The sequence below is a fragment of the Melanerpes formicivorus genome, unplaced genomic scaffold, assembly GCF_026170545.1.
Source record: "Melanerpes formicivorus ecotype bairdi unplaced genomic scaffold, bMelFor1.0.p_v2 SCAF_1, whole genome shotgun sequence".
Classification (NCBI taxonomy): Eukaryota; Metazoa; Chordata; class Aves; order Piciformes; family Picidae; genus Melanerpes; species Melanerpes formicivorus.
Genome location: NW_027142353.1, coordinates 6,204,838 through 6,229,720, shown reverse-complemented (window position 1 = coordinate 6,229,720; position 24,883 = coordinate 6,204,838). Strand labels below are relative to the sequence as shown.

The 24,883-nt window shown below is 40.3% G+C and overlaps 1 protein-coding gene across 1 annotated transcript; it reads left to right on the top strand.

Annotated features, from left to right (window-relative positions):
- Positions 1 to 247: 247 nt before the first annotated feature.
- Positions 248 to 24,617, top strand: OBI1 (ORC ubiquitin ligase 1). The gene is made up of 6 exons (XM_068158045.1): positions 248 to 417; positions 4,923 to 5,058; positions 5,967 to 6,058; positions 7,367 to 7,615; positions 10,801 to 10,889; positions 21,182 to 24,617. The coding sequence occupies exons 1-6, from the start codon at positions 346 to 348 to the stop codon at positions 22,683 to 22,685; spliced, it is 2,142 nt and encodes a 713-aa protein (XP_068014146.1). The 5' UTR covers positions 248 to 345; the 3' UTR covers positions 22,686 to 24,617.
- Positions 24,618 to 24,883: the final 266 nt, after the last annotated feature.

The following is a 24,883-nucleotide window of genomic DNA, read 5'->3' as shown; positions in this document are numbered from 1 at the left end:
AGCAGGAACTCTGCAGGGGCCCCAGGCCACCTCCTCGGGGGCGCGGAACGACGAGGCCTGGTGTACCCTTGCCCCGGCCTGCCCCGAGGTCAAGCCTTTTGCTGTAGGGGTAAGTAAGGGGGACAGCAGCAGCCCGGTTGCGAGCAGAGCCGGGAGGGGTCCACGGCTCCCGCCCGCCCTCCAGGGGAGCGCTGCAAAAGCGCGTGGCACCTCCCCTCCGTCGGGTGGTGGCTTGGCCTCATCGGCTTGCCGTAGTGGGGCTGACGGGGGGCCGCTGCCGTTACCGCCGCCCGCAAGCCTGCCTGTGAGACTTCCGTGCTGATAGAGCCAGGCCGGGCCGCCGCGATGGCGCAAAACGGGCCGAGTGTCACGCTGTCCCTCACGCTGCCTATCACCTGCCACATCTGCCTGGGCAAGGTAATGGCCCCGCTGCTGCCCCTTCCTCTTAGTCCTCGCCTGAAGGCGGCCCAGTGGTGGGTACGGGAAGGGGAGGAGGAGGTGGCCCGCCGCCCGGAACCCACTGGATTTGTCTCTTTAAGGGGATGCAGCTCTGCGTTGGGAAAAAAAGTTTGAGATATGGGGTCCCTTCTCCAAGATGGGGGAAAGGCAGGGGTGAGGAATGTCTCTTCTCGGGCTAGTGAGAGGTCCCTCTCCCCGCCTCGGGGAGAAGAGGATCTCATCACCCAGGCAGGGCCTTTCCCACCTGCGAGCGAACCGTGCGGCCCCCTGGTAGGAGTCTCTCGGGGCTGTTGGAGAAACCCTAGTCCTTGAAGTTGCCCCCGCTCGGAAACATGGGTATATGGCTTCCAGAGTGACCGGTTTGAGGTCGAGTGGGGGTTTTTGGTTGGTTGGTGGTTGTTTTTTCCCTTCCGGTATCAATAGGATGATCTCTTAGAACAGTACGTGAGCTGGTGTTTGAGCGTAGTGCTTTGTCGTAGAGGACAAGTGAAACAAAGACGGGATATATCGCCACGTGGATTTAAAAAGTATTAAGCAAAACTGCAGCAATCTGGAGAAGCAGTTTCCATTTCCTCTGTCTGACCCGTTCTTGGTCTCTTTTTCATCTCCCTCGGGAAACAGAAGGCTTTTGCTAATCTGCTGTTCTGTAAAAGCCCCAGAGCTAATTTCAGAGCTGTCACTAATTGCTTCTTTGTACATTCCCCACTACTCTTTTTGTTGTTGTTGTTGTTTCCTTGCTCTCTGAAATAAAATAAACCTCTTAAAGCACAAGCATAATTACAAAGGAAGAGATAGCCTTTTATATTTATACTCCGGCGTTTATTGCTTGGTTTCCTTGTACTTCATGTGGCCTTTAAGTTCTTTGCTCATGAAGTGATAACCAAAGTATGGGCACTTTCGATTGTACAAAGTAGGTGTAGTACTGGTAGTGAGAGTAGCGGAGCATCTCCTTTTTCTCACCTCTTAACAGAGGGAGATACTTTTAGAAATCATGTTTACATATTTCTTGGCTTTTCTGTGGAAGATGAGCAAGACTTCCTGGATGTGGTCCTTGTTACCTCTTGTTTCATATTTTTCTGTTTAATGAAAATGGAGAACACAAATTTACTGTGTCTGTAATGCAGAGTGAATACTCTTGAAAAGAGGAGAGTGAAATTAAACTGAATCTGATCCTACTGACTTTCTAATGTAGACACGTGATAGATTCACTCATGTTTTGCTGTAAAGCCACTGTTTCAGATTTCTGCTTCTTTTCTGAAGTTCTGAAGTGATTTCCATAGTTTTCATACTTGGTATCTTGCATCTCTAATAAAGGTACTTGAATGCTTTCCTTTCTAGATGCATGAAGGTGTTTATGTGTTTAGACAAAGTTTGCAGCTCTGGATATCTTTTTTTTTTTAATACATATTTCTGTCACTATCTTGGAACTTCATGAAAAAAAAAGCACTTCTCTCAAGAGTAAGGTTAAAAGAAGAAAAAGTTATTTAATTTAAGGGAAAAATCTTTCTAGTAGGGTGCAGTAGAAAGTGTCATGGAGGGTTGACATATTCTGATACTTCTGTGTTTGTAGCATAGACTTCAAAATGAGTAGAAGGCTCACCTTACAATCAGAATGTGCCTCTTGCTGTCTCTGCAAAATATGAAAGGACTAACTGCAAAATAGGAATTATTCCATGTGCATAATTGTAAGGGAGTAATAAGAAATGTTGAAGAGAAACTTAGTAGTATTGACCACTCTTTCTAATGAAGCAAAAATCTGGAGAGGACATACAGACTTTAGCACATTTTATTAGTGTGAATGGTGTCACCAACTGTATTGGCAAGATGTGCAAATAATCATTTATAGTAGGATTTAACTGATTGGATACATTTTATGTTTCTTACCTGAACGTTCTTTTAACACAGTCTGGACTATCTTCTAACATATCTCGGTTCTGAAGTACTGAGCAGATCAAAGGCAAGCAGATAGCTTGCTTAGGCTTGAGCACATGATTCTGTGTGCATTGAAACATCCTTAGGGTGTCTGGGAATTCATGGCATCAGTGTGCCTGTTTTTCTATGTGCCTGCTCCTCCATTAATGTTGCTTGAGGGTCCAGAGGTGCCTTCGAAATGACCTGTATGTGTGATTTTGGTCTGCATAGTAATCGCTTTATGTGTAAGGGGAAAAACAAGAAAGTTGCTCACCTACCTGATCAAGCCTTCTCAAAACAGCTGTAGGCTTTCTAGAAATTGTAGTTCATTAAGAAACTGAAACTGTGCTGTAATTTAAGCTAAAAGCTTCTTTTGTAATGAGTATGTCACAATTTACCACCCCCTTCACAGGGGTTTGTCACAGTCAGTGGCTTAGGGACCTGGTGAAAGGCAGTGGCACCCCCAGCCATTGTGTGACATTTCAATAGCAGCTTCTACTGTTGTGTCATGGATTACTTTGTGTGAATCCTGAGCCAACAAAAGCATACAGCTCAGCCCTGAAATGAAACTTGTAAAGGTGTGTAAATCAGAAGCACTGTACCCTGGAGAGAAATAAATGTGACTTACTATTTTGCTAGAGATATAGAGTAATCACTCACTTGCAAGAAGTGTGCTTCCATGTCAGGTTTGGGGTAACTGAGGGTCTCTTGCTCCCCAGGGGGGAGACCTGCCCTCCTGAAATGTCTTTTCCTGTTTGGATTATGTTATGCATTTCTGCTCTGTATCCTGTCATCACCATCCATATAACTATTTTCAGGCTGCTTCTGAGTAAGAAGTATGGCTAGAGAAAAAGTTGTTGGTTGTTTTTCCTTCTAGCTGATAATGGAAAAGCTGGAGAAAGCTCTTTCCTAGTGAAGCAAAGCAGTAGATAACAAGATAACAATTAATTAAAAAAATTACTAGAAATTATAATATTTAAATATTTCCAAAGTATTGGTGTGATAATGATTGCATTAATCACAAAAAAGCCTCCTTAATTACAGGTGAAAGAGTGCAGACACAGTGAGAAATCCCTTAACCTGTCTCTATTCACACCTTCAGTAATTGGAGTTTCTATTTGTGTATAGTTAGAGCGTTTGGCTGCCTGAACTGTCATGGAAGGTTTTAAAAATGTTGTGAATCTTGTGATAGAGGCATAGAGAATAAACCAGAGAAGAAGCTGACAAATTTGGGTCTGAATTCAGACCTTGTGTGTTTCAGTAGTAGAACACCTGGCTCTTATCCTCTGCAACACTGTTTGTATGGGCACAATTACTGCAGGACCCATCTAATCTGTTTTCCCAAGTGTTTTTTGGCTGTCTTTTCCAGTTGCTTGCTTCTCCCTGTCAGCATTTTATTTTTCCCCTTCTACTTTAACTACTTTAAATAGAATGAAAGAGGAAGATCTTGAGCTTGATGAGGCCTTCTTTTAAAGTTGAAAGGATTCTCTTGAACTTAAATCTATGTGCAACACAGTAGAATCTAAATAGCTATTGATACTTCCATGTCTCAAAACAGTTTCTTGGACAAAGAAAGGGGTAGAGGAAAACCAAGTAACCATTTCTAAGACTCCTAGCACAGATATTAATGTTGTCTTAAGAGTGAATATTACAGTAAGCCGTGACAGTAGCTGCCATAAGACATAAGTATAGGAGAAAGTCTTTTTCTTCTGTTTTGTATTTGGTCCCTCTACACGCACTTACTTTCAAACAGGGTTTATACTTAAATGACAAGAGACAATAATGTATATTCATTAATATTTTCTAAAAGTTTGTTTACCCTGCTGTTTTGGAAGGGTTGGGAAAGCTTCTTGAAAGGATCTGTGTCTGATTGGAATATTTAATCCTTCAGTTAGCAGCCTCGTTCATGGGTGATGACTTATTTAGTAGCAATGCATATCTAGCAGGAGGTTTGAATTAGTGATTGCTAGTTCATGTTTCTGCTTTGTGGTTTTAGCCCTTATCCCTTTTAAAGCTGATTTCCATGAAGCTGATTACGTGCAATCTAGAGTTAATCTGTAACACTATCCATTTCAATGACACCTCTTCCAAGACAAAGTGCTGGTTGTTGCCAGGAGCAATCCCTCGTTCCCTCACTTTCAGAAATCAGTTAATGCTTGTCTTTTGGTCTCTTTCTGTCTTGGGAGGCAAACTCACTTCACTGGTGTGGTTGACTGCAGTTCTTGGAGGTTGTGGGTTGAAGGAAGGGTTCCTGCCACACTGTACATTAATGAGCTCTTGCAGCCAAGGACCCTAGTTTTGCAAAAATGGTTCTAAGCTTTGATGCCTTCAGTAATGGGGGAGTTTGGTGTTGAGAGTCATGAGGGCACTCCAAGCTAGCCCTGTGACACAAGTGTCTCTTTCCTGCAGGACCAGAGTTGCACCAAGATATAGTGTATTTTCCTACTCTGTTGCTACCTGACAAGAGTTTTAAAGTATTCATAGTTTCTTTCTGTTGGCTTTTCTTTTGTCTCTCTTTTTTATTTCTTTTTTCTTTTCCTTAATACTAAAAGGTCCGTCACCCAGTCATCTGTGTCAACAACCACGTGTTCTGTTCCATTTGTATTGAAGTGTGGCTGAAGAACAATAATCAGTGCCCAGCTTGCAGGATTCCCATCACACCTGAAAATCCTTGCAAGGAGATTATAGGTAAGGGCAACTTTGAGCTTTGAAATAACTTTCTGATACTTACTGCTGGAGGAGATACTTTTTAATCCAAAGATGCCTGGATATTTTTTCCCCTCTGTTTTTTTTTTTTGTTTGGTTTTTACCAGCATCTAATGAAATCTGACTTTAAATCTTTCCAGGAGCATACATAATAGCTACAAGGTAAAAATTCCACAGATGATGTGTTTGTTAATGGCTAGATTATTCAGAGGCAGCAAGTATCCCTGACTCTAGTAGTTGTTTTTAAATCTTGGTTGGATGATGGCTTTAACTGAAGAAAGTGCATCTCACTTGAACTAATCTGCCTATGCATTGCAACTTGTTAACCTAAGAGAATAGGTCAATATTTAACTGAGGAATAGTGTACTTAAATCCAGAATCTTAAACGAGTCTGTGATCTTTTTTCTTTTTGTTCACCATTTCTTTCCTTTTGCTTTATTTTACAAAAATGTCTTGTAGCACAGAAATAAGACAAAGCCACACCACCTGAATGAGGATGTGGACTTCCCCAGAGCTAGGAAATGCTGCAATCTTTGTTTGATATAATATTTCAGCTCAGCTATTTGGTTCTGAGGGAAAAATATATCTGAATATTCACTACTTTAGAAACTTACACAGGACCAAATAGCTGAGCTGACAGGGTACTGATAAAATATATGCTTGATTCCTCCCTCTTTAGTTCTGTTTTTACAGTGTGGTCTTAAATAAGATAGGAAAATTAGCCTGCTTAGCCTGTTCTGAAAGTGAAGGGGCTTTAAATCTCCTGTGGTGGTAGATTGTTACAATATTAGTTGTTGGTAGCATAAAAAGCACTATAAGGTGGATTATTAATATTGAACTGACTGAAAAGAAACAATATTAACTTTTCTGTCATTCTGTGCTGCTTTGAGGAGGAACAAGTGAAAGTGATCCTATATTTAGTCCAGCAGTCAGAAAACACCTACGTAAAGCAAGGCTTGAATTGCTCCACAAAGAGTATGAGGTAAGAATATGGGGGGTGGTGGCAGTAATTCTGCTCAAGGCATGGTGGCATTCTTTCCATGCTACAGATAGCCAAGTACAGCCAATTCCGTAGTTTTGTGGGAATTTCAAATGATATGTGACAGGTTGCTTTTTGTTTAGGTTTCAGTGCAAATGCAAGCAACTCTTCTTGCTTAGGGAGATTAAATTTATATTTTTAAGGCCCACTCTAACCTTCTGGCATAGGTTAGTTTTTATTCTTATTACTTTGCTTTTTTTCTGGAAGAGTGTGAACACTTGGAAGTTTATCACCACTCTCCTACCTGAAAAATACTCTTAGGAACAAGGTGACTAAAGCTGTTAATAAGGAACATGCTTAATGTTTTTTCCCCTCAGCTGTTGGTTCCTTAGTAGCAGGAAGAGGATAAGAGAGAGGAAATGGACACTGTATATATCCTTAACACTGAGGAAGGAAGGGCTTAGGGTACAGACTTGCTGGTAGCTCAGCTGTTGTCCTTTATGAAAGGAATCGGGAGAAGGAGGTCTCCTGCCTTTCTACTGAATCAACTACAAAAGCACACAGAAAGGCACAGGATAACATACATTTCTTACTGTCGTGCTGGGGGGGAAATAAATCAGTTTGATTATTTGTGCAAATATGTTTTGGCCATAAGTGGCCTCCTTTAGTAATCTCACCTTGAGCAACTGAAGTATATAAGCTGGTGAACAATGCAGGATCAATTACTTATTTTATTCCTTTAAAAACAGGCTTTTGAATGTTTTGGTTTTCTGTGGCTTCGGATTGCTACAACTAAGAGCTTTGTTCTTTGCATTTTGAGAGTCTTTCCTAAGATGTTAACTAAGTTTGTGTAGCTGAAGCAGTCCCTTCCAGGCCTTTTTAAATCTTGACATTTTCAGCACCTGAAGATGTGATGTTTCAGAATTATTTGAGAGAAGCATTCTCAAATAGCAGCCAATGAGTCAGCAGAGGACAACCTTAAGAACACTCTTGATACAAGAAATCCTCCCACAAAGTGCCCTAATAATAGATTCACGCTTTGAAGCTTTTGGTCTACCCGCCAGTTTGTTCAGGGTCCTTTATGTAGTCAAGGGATTCCCTTCACTAAAACCTTTGCTATGGTTGAGAGTGAGGTTGATTAAAATCCTGCCTAGAGCACAATACATAAGCATACTTAGATATATGTGTAATTGAAGGCATGAATCTGAGCTTACCAGAACTCATGTTTCTAAAGAGCTGTGGGAACTTGCCAGTATTACTTAATTAATCTCAGGCATCATTTTAATTCCTGTGAATTTCTGACACCTTTAGGATGAAATAGAATCATTGCAAAAAGAAGTGGAAGATCTGAGAGGTAAAAACCTCAGTTTACAGACACAGCTAAAATCTCTTCTGGATCCTACAGCATCAGCTTTGTCTTGCCAAAATGAGAAAACTAGCCAGTCAGCAAATGAAGCAAGTACCAGTGGCCCAGAAACCCCAGAGGAATGGAGCAAAAAGCTGAAAACTGCCAATGACATATATGAAAAAGTGATGGATAATGTGGAAAAGCTAAAAGAGGTAATAAATACCTTTCTCCAGCTGTTTTGTAGTGTAACTGTCTTGTGTTAGTTAAAGGGGAGTGAAAGCTAGCATGACCTCTGGGTACTTCATAGATCCAGAGAAGAAAAAAACAAAAAGGTAAAATTTGACTTCTAGTGATTCTTGATATATCATAGTATTCCCATATAGCCTTTGCAAGTGTCAGATGTTATTGCTTGTTCCAGTGAGTCTTGTATGTGACTCTTTTTCAACTCCTCTGTCACTCTGTGACTGGGTAATTGGATTACGGTAGCACTTGTCACCGTATTGATGACCAGATTTTTCAGACTTGCAATAATCTATATGATATATCTATTTTACAACATTCAGTGGCCAAACACAGCACAGTTGGCTGAGGAAGATTGTGCACTGTTGCCCTCCCCACTGGCCTGTATTTTTGGTGCAATTTGCTGAGACAGAGTAACTTGACCCTTTGACCAAAAATACATAAGCTTCAGCATTTTATGACCAGAAGATCCTTTACTGGAAACCTGCAGCTTTTTATACATCTTTAATGCAATATAAAAGAAAAAAGCCTGGTACCACAGAAGAAGGCATTCAGGATATAGTCATGTGAGAATAGATCTAAATAAAAATGCCTTGCAAAATCTACCTGTGGATGCAAGAAGGATTCTTCAGACATTGGAGAGAAGAGTGAAATTTCAAGATTAATTTGGAAAGCAAGGTGAAAAGAACCAGGTTTGGATTTATTCAGAATGCCACCTTTCTTTCTTTGCTTAACAATGCTGGGCTGCCATCTGAAAAGCCCCCCCTTTGTAAGCATTTATAGTGTATACACTTTTCCTATGCTACAGACTCAGAGGCCCGCATTATACTGTTCTGCCATTCTGTTGTTTTTAATGGGACACTTCTAGATTTGCCTCTAAAGCGAATTCTGGCCCTGATTGGACTGTGCGATAAACACTGAAAGGAATAAACTGTTTCCAATATTAGCTTTTTCAGACCCAGAATTCAACTTTACAGGCTGGGACTCATCATCTGCCCTCCTAAGAGGATACCAGGAGCTTCTAATCACTTGTAGCAGGCTCAGGGGGATTCATGTCAGGGAGTTCTTTTCTGCCTAATTTTTTTGTTTCAATAGGTTGGGTTTTTTTCTGTAAAAGTAAACTGTACTGCTTGAATGTGTCCAGAGAAGGGCAACAAGGCTGGTGAGAGGCCTTGAACACAAGCCCTATGAGGAGAGGCTGAGGGAGCTGGGATTGTTTAGCCTGGAGAAGAGGAGGCTCAGGGGAGACCTTATTGCTCTCTACAGCTACCTGAAGGGAGGTTGTAGCCAACTGGGGGTTGGTCTCTTCTCCCAGGCAACCAGCACCAGAACAAGAAGACAGTCTCAAACTGCGCTAGGGGAAGTTTAGTCTTGAGGTGAGGAGAAAGTTCTTTGCAGAGAGAGCTGTTAGCCATTGGAATGTGCTGCCCAGGGAGGTGGTGGAGTCACCATCCCTGGAGGTGTTCAAAAAGGAATTGGACATGGCACTTGAAGCCATGGTTTAGTAGTCATGAGGTGTTAGGTGACAGGTTGGACTTGATGATCTTTGAGGTCTTTTCCAACCTTACTGAGTCTATGATTTGCCTTTTGTTGTTCTTGTTCTGATTTGGTTTGGGTGGGGTTTTTTGTTCGTTTGGTGTTTGGTTTTGTTTGTTTGTTGTTTGTTCATTTTCATGGCTTTTTTTTGGCTTTTTTCCCAGCAGCTTTAGCAAGAAAAAGGGTTTAAGTTAATGGAGTCTCTCAATTTGTTTGTTAGATAAAAATAGAGGTTTAGATGGATTTTAGGGACCAAGTCTTACACTGTGATTATAAAATCATTTAAGTTGCAAAAGACCATTGAGATCATCAAGTCCAAGTCCCTGTTCAACAGCTGTTCCATTCCAGAAGTACCTAAAGTCTCTTGGCTCTTCTTTCAGACCTTATTTCTCTTCTGAGCATGCACTGACGAACACCAGTCTGAACAGCAAGACTTCTTTCCCACTTATACTCAATTTGGAACTTTCTTATCTCCTGAAGTACCTGACCTGGGAGCTTCAGCCACCCATTGCTTCCCAGTGAGACAGGGTCCCTCAAAGTGGCAATTGCCGTCACTTTCTGCTTAAAGTAAGACTGAGTCAAGAAATAGCAATCGTCTTTATCATTTAATGTAGTATCACAAGTATGGAAGTGAAGAGGCAAACTCAGTAGCAGAAATACTATGCAAAGTACACCCATGAGTAAACCCGGTTCTCTCAGCCTTCCTTCATATGACAGGTCTTCCAGTCCTCTGATCATTCTTGTGGCCCTTCTCTTGTAGCCTTCTTCATCAGATATAACTCTGGATAATAATTCTGTTAAGCAGAGGAAGCATCATCTAACTGAGACTATGAATTACAAGTCATCATAAAATCATAGCATGCTTTGGATTGGAAGGGACCTCTAAAGGTGGTCCTGCTTTCAGCATAGAGAGACTGAGCAGACTAAGTGCAAAGAGTATTTTATGCTTGTTAGGATACTGGCATTCATTGTTCTGAAACAAGGCAGCAGGAAAACTTCTGTGAAGTATCTTGTTAACAAGAGTGTCTGCTGAAATGAGGAGAAGGAATTGACCTCAATTCAAGAAGTAAGGAGGATTGTGAATCGGGAGTCTTAATCACAATGTCCTGGAAGAAAGTGAAGAAAGACTGCAAATAGGTTGTCATAATGGATTTGCATCCACAGGATAACTATGCTTTAAAAACATGCCAAAAAAAGCCAAAGCAATCATACTCTGATTTGGAATGGAGGAAGCTGTTCAACATAGTTTTGCTGATACCTGCACATTGTAATGTTAATGTACTTAACGTATTTAGTCATGTGGAAAAAAAAACATGGAATTGCCATTAGTACATCTCCTTAATGACTTTCTGTGCTAACTAACATAGCTGTCTTTATTTCCCTAGATAGGACACTTGCAATGTATTTTGGGAATATAAATAAAAAATGTCTATTCGCTCTTCAGTTTTGCAAGCCATTTCCCCTGGTGATTTTTAAGTGGTGTCCCTGTCTGAAGGCTGTTTCCTGCCTTCACATTTCTGGTTCTGTCTCTTTAAAAAAGAGAAACAGCTTGTCCTATAAATATTGGAAGTCATTTCTCATTTACTGTATACTTATTTTTTTTTCCTTTTCTTTTCCTTAGGCAAATAAGAAACTGAGCATGGAAAACAATAGCCTTTTAAGAGAGAATTTGCGACTAAAAGCTGAAGTTGATAGTAGATCACCCCAAAAGTATGTGAATATTTTAAAAGCTAACATATTTTATTTATGGACTGTTTAACTGTTGTAGGACTTTAACTTAAAACTGAGGTGGTGTACATGGTGTTGCATATCTGTCTGCAGGTAGACTTTGGAATTCTTCTCCTCATAGACCTAGGTGACAAATGCAACTTACAGAATAGCTGCAAGACTACAGTGAAGAAATATGACATGACTACAAGTGCTATTCCTTGTATCAGCTGGCCAATTTGAAGGACTGGGTTTGCTAGATGAATTGCATTGTTAACTTTTTTGTTATTGGGGACCTTCTAAATCTGATACATGGTCAAAGTAGGTCTATTACTGAGTGCAAATGTTCTAGTTTGTATTTGATTTGGTTTGGTTTGGTTCTTCCTTTTGCTGCCTTCAGGGTTTGTTTTGTGTACTTAAGTTCCCCATTCAATGAAAGTCCCTGATAGCTTTGTGTCTGGGCAAATTATATAGAGTTTTTGCAGCATGAGAATGTCATCCCTGCAACTGATGGTTGTGTTTAATATTCTGTATTAAAACAGTTATACATCAACAGTTACCTCAAAAAGCAGCAACTTTGCCATACTGATTATGACTGTGTGGTAAGATACCTCTCTGTGGAAGTGCTTTGTGAAACAATGTGTTCATATTTAAAAAGCTGTGTGCTTTTCTTTTGTTGGTTTTTGTACCTTTTTTTGTCTTACTGGTTTAGAACCTGGAAAGCTAGAAGTAGCATTGGCTGAAGTTTTATATGGTGCCTTTGAGGAAGGGGGTTGGGAGATACCTGTGTAATGTGAGAAGAGAGCTCTGGATTTTGTTCTAGTTCACAACTCACTGGCAGGAAGATGAAATTCATCCTTGCAGAGAACTTGCTTGCCAGATTGTTTGAGACCACAGGAAAGAAGCATGATCCTTGTGCTATGCTGTTAAAGGGCGTGAAAGTTCATTCTGCCCTGAAAATTGCCTAATAAAAGCGACAGAGCCCTGTTTAAGACCTTGATAATGGAGAGAGCATTAATGGCATGAATATCTTTCCCCATAAGATAGGAGAGTGAGTTGGCAAACTTGAAAAGTAAATAGGTGTAATTAAACAAATCCTAGAAAAGAAGAGCCACAAAAGACAGTCTCATCTAACTTGATTTTTACTTTACCAATGTCAGGTATACTCCCCAGCGGAGAGACCTTCCATTTTTTCTAGCTTGAGTGTGATTTGCCATCTTGTTGATCAGAAAAAAAGAGATATCAGGAGGGCAAGGATGTGGCAAAACAGTTTTTGTGGCAAGTGAAGTTGACTGTTTTCCCATCTTGAATCTAACCATACAATAGCCAGGCACTTTCTTCTTTAGAAGCACAAATATAGTCAAGTGTTACTAGAAATTGGATAATATCAAGGTCTTTTTTGCTTTTGCATCCCAGATGCCTGCCAAATTAGCCTGTCTCTACTATTAAACTTTTTTAGTCTCCAGAACAGTCATGTTGGGAGTGATCTTTGGCCCATGCTAGCTCCACAGCTGTACGTGGGAATTGAGCATATGAGATGAATCAGGCTTAAACTGGGTGAAGAGCAAACACTTCAGGAGTGTAGACAATCACATGTCTGTAACCAGCTTTTGCTGTTTTCATCAAGTTTGGTTTTATGTTGAGCCCAGTGGTGAACTGCAAGAATTTCAAGTATATGCAAAGAAAAATTTGTGCTGGAAGAAAGCCTTCCACTTCAAATTTAGCAATTTTGATTCACCCTATTTGTACCCATTCAGTTTTAGTCATAAACTCCAGACTGAATTTGTCCAATTCTTCTTCACAAGTGTGACTTAAAAGTAAAATTTGTAGTTACTTGGTTTTGCTGTACTCTCAGCGCTCTCCAATATCTGTGGTTTTCTGAAGCAATAATGTTTAGATAGAAGTGGGTACTAGGTTCCAAGTAAAGCCTCAGTAGCACTAATTAGAGCAGAAAAGCTGTCTTGTGTCTTGCAACATCTTGCACTGATGTCTTGCAATATCTTATTTTTTTGCTGCTTCTTTTCAACTGGCACTTCTGGCACGAATGGCCAGTACTAAGTCTGCTAAATATCTACTTTGAAAGTTACCTTCCTACCTCATTTTTCATTTGTGCTGCTAATGTCCCCTGCCAAAGCGTAGGACTTTATACCTGTTTCTTGGCTTTCACCAGGTCGATGTTTTGATGCGTGTGTCAAGCTTGAAACAATTCTTTTCAATTCCAGTCAGGTCGTAGGAAGTGTCTCTCATCTTAGTGCTGTTTGCAGACATTAAAAACAGACTTTCACTCTTGCAGTTATTAGTCTGGTCAATATTTAGGTCCAATCTAATACCCAAGAGTTATGGGGTTTTTTTTAGCGTTTTCCTAGACCTGATGTCAAACTTTAATAGTATCTAAAAGTTTCAAGCAGACTTCACACAGTGAAGAGGGATTGCAATAACTGTTTTCTTCTTTTGCTTATAAAGTCAGAATTGAAGACATAAGCATTGGAGCCTGACAGTGTCACTACAGTAAAACTTTTTTCTGTCCAGCTACACAGATTTGCCAGCACAGTTGTTGCAGTGTACTTTATTCAGAATTATCCAGAAGGCAATTTTTTGGCAAAAGTTTCTGAGTGGCTCTCTAGTGCAATTTTAAATATGTACCTGTCTGGATCTTCGTAATTGAGGGTCACCACCATTGTTTTATTTGTCATGAGGGCTGGAGCTCCTCTCCTGTGAGGAGCTGAAAGAGTTGGGGTTGTTCAGGTTGGAGAAGAGGAGGCTCCAAGGAGACCTTATTGTGGCCTTCCAGTATCTGAAGGGGTCTACAAGAAGGCTGGGGAGGGGCTTTTTAGGGTGTTGGGTAGTGATAGGACTGGGGGAATGGATCCAAGCTAGAGTAGGATAGATTTAGATTAGACATTAGGAGTTCTTTCTCATATCTCCCATAAAGGTGGTGAGATACTGGAATAGGTTGCCCAAAGAGTGGGGTGGAAGCCCCATCTCTGGAAGGTTTTAAGGTCTGGCTGGATGTGGCTCTGAGTAACCTGATCTAGTAGAAAGTGTTGCTGCCCATGGCAGGGGGGCTGGAATTAAATGATCCGTGAGGTCCCTCCCAACCCTGACAATTCTGTGATTTCTCTACTTCTAGCTTCAGATTGTCAGGTAAAGATTGATGCATAAGCAACTGGTTAGATAAATAACTAAAATTGTATCAAATGACTTCTGAAAGGATTTGCTAGGGTTCAGTCACTTTACCCCAAGTAAAGTTCATTGTATGCATAATGGTACTGGGGCTAAATATCACAATCTAAGTATAGTAGGCTTTGCTTTATAGCAAAGGAAACACTAATGGCAGGTGAATGTTCCCTTTCTAATGTAGACTCTACCTCTGACATCACAGGAAAAATATAATTAGCCTTCTCTAGTGCTCAGTAAAAAACTTTCCTTTTATCATAGTCTTGAGTTGTTATTTATTTGTTCATCTCCATCAAAACCTGCTGGAAAATGTCATGTATGTCAATAAAACGGACATTGCTGATTGATTAGATTTATTATTACCTTTTTTCCCTGAAACATTTCCAAGAGTAGACCTTCACCAGAATACCATACTACAATATAGTTGGTATATGCTCAAAAGCAAGTAGAGGCAAGTTTCTTGCTCTGATTCTTACCAAAGACCTGTGTTGGTCCCTCATTTCTCAGGCAAATCAAACTGACTGTTGGTGGTTGTTGCGTGCTCTTTCTTTGCTCTTTCCCTTGAAGGAATTTCAGCGACTTCCATTTTCCTGATACAGTGCCGGAAAACTTCTAAAACTTAAGTTTCACAGGATGATAAATCCCTATTGCTTCCAGCTCTACTTAAAATAGAAAACTGTTAAGCTTATTGGCAAGGCACAATGGATCTAAAAGCATTTTTGGCAAAGGGATGTTTGCTTTTTACCTGAAGGAAAATAACTAGCAAGTCCATCTACTCCAGGGTATAGTGTATTTTATGAATGGTTAGATTCAAATTAGCTTGAACCAGACTTCTAGGCTTCCTAGGAGTCTTCTCCCTAAATATTTAATTTCTTCTGCCACTTAAAATCCCAGTCTGAAAAAGTATCTGCAGCATGGATAAAATTGTTGTATTACCTCTTTCTCTGGTTTTGAGAGTTACTTTGTTGTTGTTGTTTTGTTCTGTAATGTTTTTCCCCCCTTTCTCCAGTTTTACTGCTATCTTATCAAGATTTGTGACTTCAGATACTTGCACACTGAAATCTAAGGCTGTTGTCTTTTTAGGTCTTATTGTACAACATTCAGTTTTCATCTAACACAAATACTTCCACTCATGTCAGACTATTTGATTCAGTCTGTATTTCACTGAGCCTATGAATAGACTTCTAGTAACTTGCGTCCAGGATGCAGAGAGTAAGAATGCTGCTATCTTCCTTGATAGAAAACTGGGTTTCTTCCTCAGCTCCCCACAAGCTTGATGTGCCAGAGTAGTGGCCATCAAAGACCAGCTGCAGTTTTGTCTTAAAAGTACATAGGAGAAAATGCTATTTAGTAGCTTTCAAAGCGGATTTGAGTTCTTAAGTCATAGTATTAAAACCTGAGGAAGCACCCACTCCAGGGGTGAAGATCTAAACTTTAAGCAGATGGGTAAGGAAACTGAGGTCTCATTGTTTGGTTTTGTGGGTGATTGCAGTCGTTCTGAAGTGATCCTCTCTGTCTTAAGCCATTCACCAACCTTGAGTAGGATGTCTTTCCTACACAGAAAACCAGGGCTGTTTCACTGAAAGATGTTAAAGAGCTTGAGATGCTTTGCACATTTGTCTGAATTCACCTAAGTGAAAGGTAAGCTCTTTTCAAAGAAAGTATCTTGGATGTTCTGATTAAATCCTGTTGCTGTGGTCATCCAACAAAGAGTAAAGTTTAACCTTACTTATGTGATGTGAAGGAAGTGGATTTCCCTGATGCTCAGGAGAGGTTTTATGAGGAAAGTCATGTGTCTTCAGATGGGTTTGTACTTTGTAAGCTGTGATGAAGGGAATTTACTGCTCAATATTTGCTTATATTGAAAATAACATGTTATTTTTTGAACTTAGTAGAAACACTTGCTATGGCTCATTTTCTACCTCCTTCAAAAAGGAGGTAGAAAGTCAAAAAGGACTAGAGGGAATGGAATGAAGCTGGAGGTGGGGAGATTCAGGCTGGATGTGAGGAGGAAGTTCTTCACCATGAGAGTGGTGAAACCCTGGAATGGGTTGTCTAGGGAGGTGGTTCAGGCCCTGTCCTTGGAGGTGTTTAAGACCAGGCTGGACAAGGCTCTGGCCAGCCTGATCTAGTGTGGGGTGTCCCTGCCCATGGCAGGGGGGCTGGAACTAGATGATCCTTGTGGTCCCTTCCAACCCTGACTGATACTATGATTCTATGAGCTATTCTGTAGAGTGGAAGGGTTATACTCAAGACTTCAGTGGAATCAAATTCTGTTACAGATTCACTTGTTCATGACATCAGATCTTAAATGGAGCAGCGTGATTGAGGGCTGTCTCTTGACCTTGATCTCTTTGTTGTTTTTTTTTTCTTTTGTGCTTCCTAGTAAAAGGCCCCATTGGACAATAACTGCTTGGTTTTTCTTCTTTGCCTATGACACACTTTTAAGGCAATTGTATGTAACTTGGGATATTGTCAAGATGTTGCTGCAGATTGCAGGTCACCTGTCATAATTGATATAGAAGATGATTACAGAACTCATTCTTGTCCAGCTGCATTTGGTACATAATATCACAGAAGAGTTGTAAAAATCAGTAAAGCTTTCAGCTATGCTGTTCATAAATTTCTTCCCTTTTTCTTCTAATCTGGATTGTGGAACCCAAGTGAAAAATGGGTGTTTAAATGATGGGTTTGGTTGTGCGCTGCCTTAGTCTTAAACTCTGACGAGTCCTGATTGTGGATTGCCATTTCCACTTCCCACCCTTTGTTTCCTTGGGAAAATTGATTATGCTAAAGTATCTAAGCCACAGGGTGGTCCCCAGTGTGGGCCATCAGGTGATTCGAACCAGGGAGTGGTCTTCTGCACCATAGTGGTGACAGGTTGGACTCAATGATCTTTGAGGTCTCTTCCAACCTTAGTGATACTGATACTGATCCTTACAGCTCCAGTCTTCTGCAAATGGTTATACAGGAAAACTATTTGATGCAGCTGCTTACTATCCACAAAGATAAATACTTGTATAAGGCTGTGTAGTTTTAAACTGAGTTGGTATGAGTTTAGATCTCAGCAAGACATATGCTGGAGACAGTGGTCACTGATGTATGAAAATAAAACCCTAAAGCTGAATTTGTAGAACTGAGAGATAAGATGAAATTTGTTCTCTTGTAGGTGAGAGACTATTAAATTCCCCAAACAGTTTCTGAATTAACATCTTCACAAGTACTCAAACATAACTGAGAGAACAGTTGTGGAATAATGTGAAAGAGGGTTACTGAAACATTGTAGATATAACATTAATTCCTCTTGCTCACTGTACATGAGACCTGAATGCAGCTTTCTGGTTAGTGTCAAGTTAGAATGATGCTAGGACAAGAAGGAAAACTCTGAGGAAAGGTCCTGACATACAGGATTCAAGTGCTCATCTAGACATCCATTGTCACCTCAGACACATCCAATGAGGATGTAACACATCCAGTACGCCTCTCTGGGGCTAGCAGCTGTGATACAGGACCTATAGAACACCTGTACCCTTCCAGAGTCATAGATGGAGGCCAACAGTCATGTAAAAGATGTTAGGCCATCTTAAATGTCACTACGTGTCTTGTGTTGAAGAATCCAAATCCCACCAGAAATGTCTTTATAGTCACATAATCATAGAATGGTAGGGGTTGAAAGGGACATCCAAAGATCATCAAGTCTGCCAAAGGAGGATCACCTAGGGCTGGTCACACAGGAATGTGTCCAGACAGGTCTTGAAAGTCTCTAGAGGAGACTCCACAGCCTCTCTGAGCAACATGTTCCAGTGTTCCTTAAAGAAGTTTTTCCTTATGTTGAGATGGAACTTCTTGTGTTAACTTTGAATGACCACTAGTTTCTCTTGGCTTTTGGTTTTCTGTGGAAAGGACATACTTGAAATAACTGCAGTGAGATACAAATTCATTGTTTAGGTAATACAGCTAGAGAGTGAGACCTTAACACTGAAAACACTTTGCCCTTGTGTAGGGGTGTGAAAAGTGCTCTCTACCATGTGTATGCCAAATACCTTAACTTCTACTGAAGAATATATCAGCTTGTTACCAAGCGTGAAGTGGTGCAAATGATTGAGGAAAAATAGTTTATCCAGAAGTGTCAGATCAAACTTTAATTGATTTTCATGCAACTGTACTGCACGCATTGTTCCTGTTATCATCAAACCATAACTCTTTGGCCATGGCACAGCTTACTGTATATCTGGAGGGGGTGCAGAGGAAATCTCTGAGACGGGTTCTGGCTTCTTGAACCAAAATGCGTATGTCTTTTAAACCATTTGCTGACCTGCTAGAGCAGTTAACTAAAACAACTTTGTCACACTTTGGAGGAGGAATTGGTTTAAGCATGTGCATTGTAATATGGCTGTCTTAAAAAGCCGTGTCCTTGAAATGCTGGAAAATCATGCAGGTGTCAAAGGCGGAACAGAAAGCAACTACTGTTCTGGTGCTTAATTGCAGAGGTAAGTGTAGGCAGCAAGTCATACGCTCCATTTCTGAAATCCAAAATTGCCAAGCACATCCCTCTACAACAATTAACATATTAGTGATGCTATTTGGCTTTGAACCACATACCGTGGTGTGGGTTGGTTTTTTTTAACCTGAGGACACTTGTTATAAATGTTGCACTTGAGAATACAGTGCTTCTTCCTCATAAGCAAATCTCAGGCTGTCACTAATGCTGTCTGCATTAAATAAACATACTGCACTATTCTTCCATTAAAAAGGAATTGCCAGGTATGCATGTAAATGTAAGCATGTTTAATTTTTATGTCAAAGTGTCTGTTACAGCAGACCCCAGACAATGTTGCTGGCTTTATGTAAGCGTTTTCCCCCATCTCTCAGTTTGCTATTAAGTTTAATTGTGGGTTTGCATCATCTGTATATCCTTTATTAAGCAGTGTAGGGTAAACAGGTCTGTTAAAGAGAAAGGTAAAATAAATGCTTTTGGATCACCCTAGGAACCAGGAAGGGTCTTATTTGGGCCTTGCTGTGCCACAATGGCTCCTTCTGTATTTTAAACCCAAATCTGAGTTCCTTTTACTGATGGAAGGCATAAGCCAAAATATGTTTATACGAGGGTTATTTCATTGTAACCTCCTTCAGTTGAAAATTAAATTGAAACATTCTTGAGCAGTGACTCTGCTTTTATCCCATTTCCCAGGGGAGAAGGAGGAAGCCTTGTGTACCCATTCTCCCATTCTCCTCTTGCATGCCACCATAAACAGTGAAATAGCTTTAATCAATGGAGAAAACTTGATACCCATAGAGTAAGCAGATGAAAATGGTCTGCCTTCATTTTTATGAAGACAAAGGTAATTGGGTAGAGGTCCATGCCTTGATAGACTCCCAATCCAGGTAGCTACTTTTAGGGGGGAGGAAAATAAGCAAACATTTCCTATTCTAAATATAAAATTACTACGTGACTATTTTGTGTACAGAAAACACTGAATGGCACATACACAAACTCTGTGGAGCTTAGGCTGATCTAATTTTAAAAGTGGTCAAGTAGCAGTGCTGTAAAAAAAAAAAAAGGGGGGGGGGGGCTGCTGCTTAGAGTGGTGTGTGAGGTGTGTGAGTGTTCCCCACCACTGAACCATCTCCATCAAAATCTTCAAAGTCTGCAGCCAAGTGGTGAAATATGTGAGTGGAGCTGTTTGCTCGTGCCCAGTTTGTTTTGGGGCTTGTGATGCTTGTTATTACTTTCCCAAACTGCCCACTTAACTATACTGCAATTGTCAGCATAGAGCAGTTTCCTACTGCTTTGGACTCAGGAATGAAAAAGACAGAATACATTTTGCTGGAAAAGCACACATAGATTCATGGATATTTTGCCAGCATAGTCACAGGCCACAGACAGACCACCTTCAGACCTCGCTGGTTTAAGGGCTGCAGTGTGAGCATTGTGTGAAGGGGTGAGGGGATGGAATGCAGAAAATGAAATGGGAATTCCCTGTGACTAAAAGGTACTGAAAGGTACTGACAGCCAGAACAAAGAAACAATTCCAGGTAGTGTTTGTGCTGGAAGAGTGAGTATAAGCTTATGCTGTAACGTGGAACTGCAAGATGGAAAGCAGAGATTCATGCAAGCTCACATACAAAATTGTCATTTCTTTGTGATAGAAAACCTTAAGTGTCAAAGTTGTAGGGTAGCTGCAGGTCCTTTCCTCCTTCCTAATAATACCAGAACTTTAATTGTTTTTTCTTACTGTAAATTGAAAGCCTCGAATGGAGATGGGAATTCCCCAGTGCCCAGCTGTCAGTGACAGGTTAGAATTAGTCAGGCCATATAGTTGAAACCTTCACCTGCCCTGTGGGGAAGGTCAGTCTTGAAAGCTGGTGAAGGATGGGGGGAAGGCAAGTCCAAATCTTGGCGGCTGAAAATGTGCTTGTGTTGAAATCCCCACAAACACAGACAACTTTTATAAACCACAAGTGGCAGCACGTTTGTTTTTTTGTTGGAGTGAAGGAAGAAATAAGATTGCTCTGGCTGTAAAGCCCAAGAAAACAAGGAGCTCTGAAGTAAGTGGAAGTACATCCACACGACAACCAAGGAAAAGCTGTATATCTAACAAGAACATAATTGAAATGGTCTGTGTAAGTATTTAAACCACCTCAAAGGACTATTGCAGTTTCTGAATTCCATATAGGTATTTTATATTTGACAAGGTGACATTGTGTAAGAAATGTATTGTAAAACACTGCCGTACTGTAGGAAAGTGATTGAATGTAAATATTTCAAGATGTGGACCACTGTTCAAATGTTATCATAAATCTATGCCATTGTTTTAGGGGATAATTCTTCATGCATATTTGAGTTGAACTGATAGAAGCAGCCCCTGGAAGGGTAATCTGCTTGTTACTGCCTTACTACCACTAATAATTTCATTTTGGCTTTTCAGATGTTCCACTCCCACCTGTGCATTATAGATGATGATTTATATCTTTTCATAACTAGCAGAGAAAAGTTCTGATTTCTGTTTTCAAATTAACACAGTGGTTAATAGCTTTGTTCCTGAAATGAGCTCACAAAGCACCATGATGATGTCCTTTTCCAGTTTAATATTTTCTTTCTTTTTGAATTCTTGCAGGTTTAGTAGGTGTACAGTAGCTGCCCTTCAGTCCAGAGTAGAACAAAGTGAACGTGAAATGAACCGCCTGAAAAAGGCACTGGAAAGAAGTGATAAATACATCGAAGAAATGGAGTATCAGCTTTTACAGCTGAAAAATGCAGGGGAAGGAACCCAGACAGTGAGCACAGCTGGTGAGAGAGTGCTTTCCACAGACGCTGAAGGAGCTGAGAGCAGTGAAGATACAACACGTTTGCAAACCCAAGTTGAGGAGAAAAAAGCTTTGACTTCCGGTCAAAGCCCTGACAGTCTTGAACAGCTGAAACGTGGTGGAACTTGTTCCAGCTCTACTAATCAAGATGGTTCAAATGGTTCAAATACCCAGGGTCCCCCAAAGAAAGAACTATTTCCAGGATGTCATGGGGTTCTCCTGGATGAAAATACTACAAATATGGATGCCTGCATAGAAGAGCAGTGGAATAAAATTGAGGAATGTACCCCATATAAAGATGAAGAACTTTATGACCTTCCACCACCATGCACTCCTTTTCTGTCTCTCAGTCGCCTTCGATTGAACACTCCTGATGGAAAAGAAAATACAAGGAAACCATCAACATTTCTGAGAAAACTGAAATTTGAAAAGTTTGGTGACACTTCAGATGACTGTAGCAAAGATTCTCCAGAACACAGCACAAGCAACTGTAATAGCAAAAAGAAGCTAAACTGTTTTACTCCAGGAAAATCAGGTTTTTGGGGGACGTGCCCAACAAATTTTGCTGAGAACTTAGATTTTGATGAATCAGAGCAAAATTCAGTAGCTGGTCAGTCAGATGAGCAATCCACAAAGTCCAGCGATAAAACAAGTTCTTCCTTACCTAAAAGGTTACATGCTCTCTGCTCTTCTGAAATGAATCGCACAAGAACCTCCAGTGAGGCATCTATGGATGCTGCCTACCTCGATAAAATTTCTGAGTTGGACTCGATGATGTCTGAATCAGACAATAGCAAGAGCCCATGCTATAATTTCAAGTCCTCTGATCTTGATAACTCTTCAAAGTCAACAGAGCGCTCTGAGCTTCTGGACGAAACTGAGAAGAAACTGGAAGAGATGAACGAAGAACAGAGTATCAAGTGTCCAGAGACAAGTGATCTAACAATTGACGGAACTGGGTGGAAGCCTGCTACATTTTCCATCCTATCCCCATCTGAGCAAGATATGAACGACCACTTTCCACTGTTTACAGGCCAAAACATAGTGACTGGTGATACCAAACCTCCAAACTGTTTATTTCAAAGAGACTTTTCCCAGAGTTTGCTATTCAGTAACTCACAAAGGTTGTCTGAGGAACAAAAATTCGGTTCCTGCTTTTTAAAGATGTCATCTGACCTGCATAATCAGCTTAATCCTCCTTGGGTGTCTTCCTTTGTAGCTGAAAAGAAAAATAAAAATGCCAGTCAGTCGACCAAGAGGAAAATTCAAAGCAGCCTTTCCAGTGCTAGTCCGTCAAAAACCACCAAAAACTGACTCTGCTTGGAAATGGAACATGACTCAAAGACATCAACCTGAAAATGTTTAATATTTACAGGTGAACTTAATTTTTAATGACTGCAACGCAATCTGATCCTGTCTTTTTCGACTGTGTGAAAACTGAACATTCACTTGCCCGTTACAAACTCTTTCCTGGGGGAGAACCATTCCAGATTCTTTCTTTGGCTAGGCATTTTGTTTACTTGGCGGGGGTGTGTTTCATTGTTTTCAGGCTACATGGCCTTCCAGTTGTGACCACAGCTAATGGCTCCCTTGAACAGGACAGGTTTAAGTGGTCTTGTCAAATAAGTCATTTATGGAAAAATTTGTTGTAAGGGCTGCGTTTCTCATTCCTGAAGATTACATCTTGTGCGTGTGAGGCAGCTACTAGCTGTATGTCCTATGGATTCATGAAATTGCTATAAAACAGTGTCAGTTTTGCCATAAGACTTGCCTCCCAGACGAAATGTTGGTGCTTGGACTGTTTCGTAGCACTGTACTGAAACTTGGTTTAGGTGGGTTTAAGGTAAGCAGCCCCCTTTTTCTTTGTTTTTATTTTAGAGTTACTGCACTTCACTTTAGAAAATGTCTTTTTAACACTCCAGACATGGCTTGTGTTTCTTGAAGTCAAACACACTCCCAAAAAGCATTGTTATTCAAAAAGTGTTCACTATGCCTGGATAGACCATAAAAATGGGTTTGTATGCTAATGGCTTGTTTACCTAATGTGCACTGAACATTTTACATTAATACTGTACCATTTTACATTAATACTGCATGCTTTTCTATGTGAATTGAATAAAACATGTTAGAAGCACTGTAATCCTTGATGTTGCTTGAAATATTGAATTAGCAAAAAAAAAAACGGGGAAACATTTTTTTCATCATTTGGAAAATACAAAAAGTTTTGTAAAACATAAACCTGAGGTTTTTTCACTCAAAAGAAAAGAAATAGTCACATTGCCCTTCCTCCTCCTTGTTAGACATATTACTATTCTAGTGTCAGCATCGATACACTTGATGGAAATGGCTTTCAGCCTCTCTGGAGGTGACTCTTCCATAAAGTATTGCACAGGTCAACATAATGTGATGACCTACTACAGGCAGGAGACCTAATTAAGCAGGAGAGCAAAATTGGTTTCTTTGCATTATTGTGTTTAAGGGGATTTTTTAAGGGCATATTTAATTGCAAGATGCAGGTTTTTTCCTTTCTAGATAGGCCTCTGACGGTATGTCTTACAGACATCCTCACTTCATCAATACCTATGATATGAAAAATCCATATGCTGCCTTTTGTTCCTTTGGAAAGAGTGATAACAACTTGAAAAACTTCGACAGACTGGGTCATCTTTTGTAAAGTTAAGCCCTGTAAGTGGTTTGAACAAGAACTGCGTTTCACATTGCAACGTATGCATGCACGTAGGCAGTTGGCGCGTTCGTTCTGAAGTAGGAATTTCTTTGCTGAGAAAAAGCTTTACCAAAAAAAGGATCATTCAATCCATACATGCAAGGACTGCTTCCTGGTGACAGGTAGGATGGCACTGTGCTTTCATGTACTGCTTTCAGTATTCCTAACTTCAATCTTCACAGAGATGGCTAGTTACTCAGCTGTAACTTACACTTCTCAGAAGTGTAAGAGACAACGCAACCATCTGGACATGAGTTGCTACTTGATTGGACTAGTTTTGTTAATAAGTCTGAAAGTGCCATCTTGATTTAACTCTTTGGGAGAAGAGGAAAGAGTGTCCCAAATACATCGCTAATACTTTCTTAAAATAGCCTTATATTTTAAGAGAATCACAAAAATGCAGTAAAGAAATTATAAGGTCATTGTTTTGTTTCATTTTGGTTTGGGGGAGTATTTTTCTGGGCTTCATTGTATACTCTGGTACACTTCTGATACACAGGTAATTTTCAGTGATGGGAACATTGATGCATCTGGTGTTATAGCTGAAATCAAGCTAAAATAAAGGATGATTTTTTTTCCATGCTATTTTCTAGTCCTTTGGACAGGAACACCACTTTTGAGCTTGCTCTTCAATACGGTTATTTTGACTACATGTTATGCAACTTGAACAGATAGAAGAGCTGAGCCTAAGGTTAAAAAAACGTTGAAGGTCAAGGTCATAAATTACCTCTCTCATTCTCAAACAAGGACAAAGAGTGAGACATTTCAGTCCAAGTACTGCCTTTCC

Excerpts from the sequence above, each read along its gene's own strand:
- OBI1 (XM_068158045.1), top strand. The coding sequence starts at position 346 with ATGGCGCAAAACGGGCCGAGTGTCACGCTGTCCCTCACGCTGCCTATC. Across the intron at positions 6,059-7,366 it reads TGCTCCACAAAGAGTATGAG|GATGAAATAGAATCATTGCA; the intron begins GTAAGAATATGG and ends TGACACCTTTAG. Across the intron at positions 7,616-10,800 it reads ATGTGGAAAAGCTAAAAGAG|GCAAATAAGAAACTGAGCAT; the intron begins GTAATAAATACC and ends TCTTTTCCTTAG.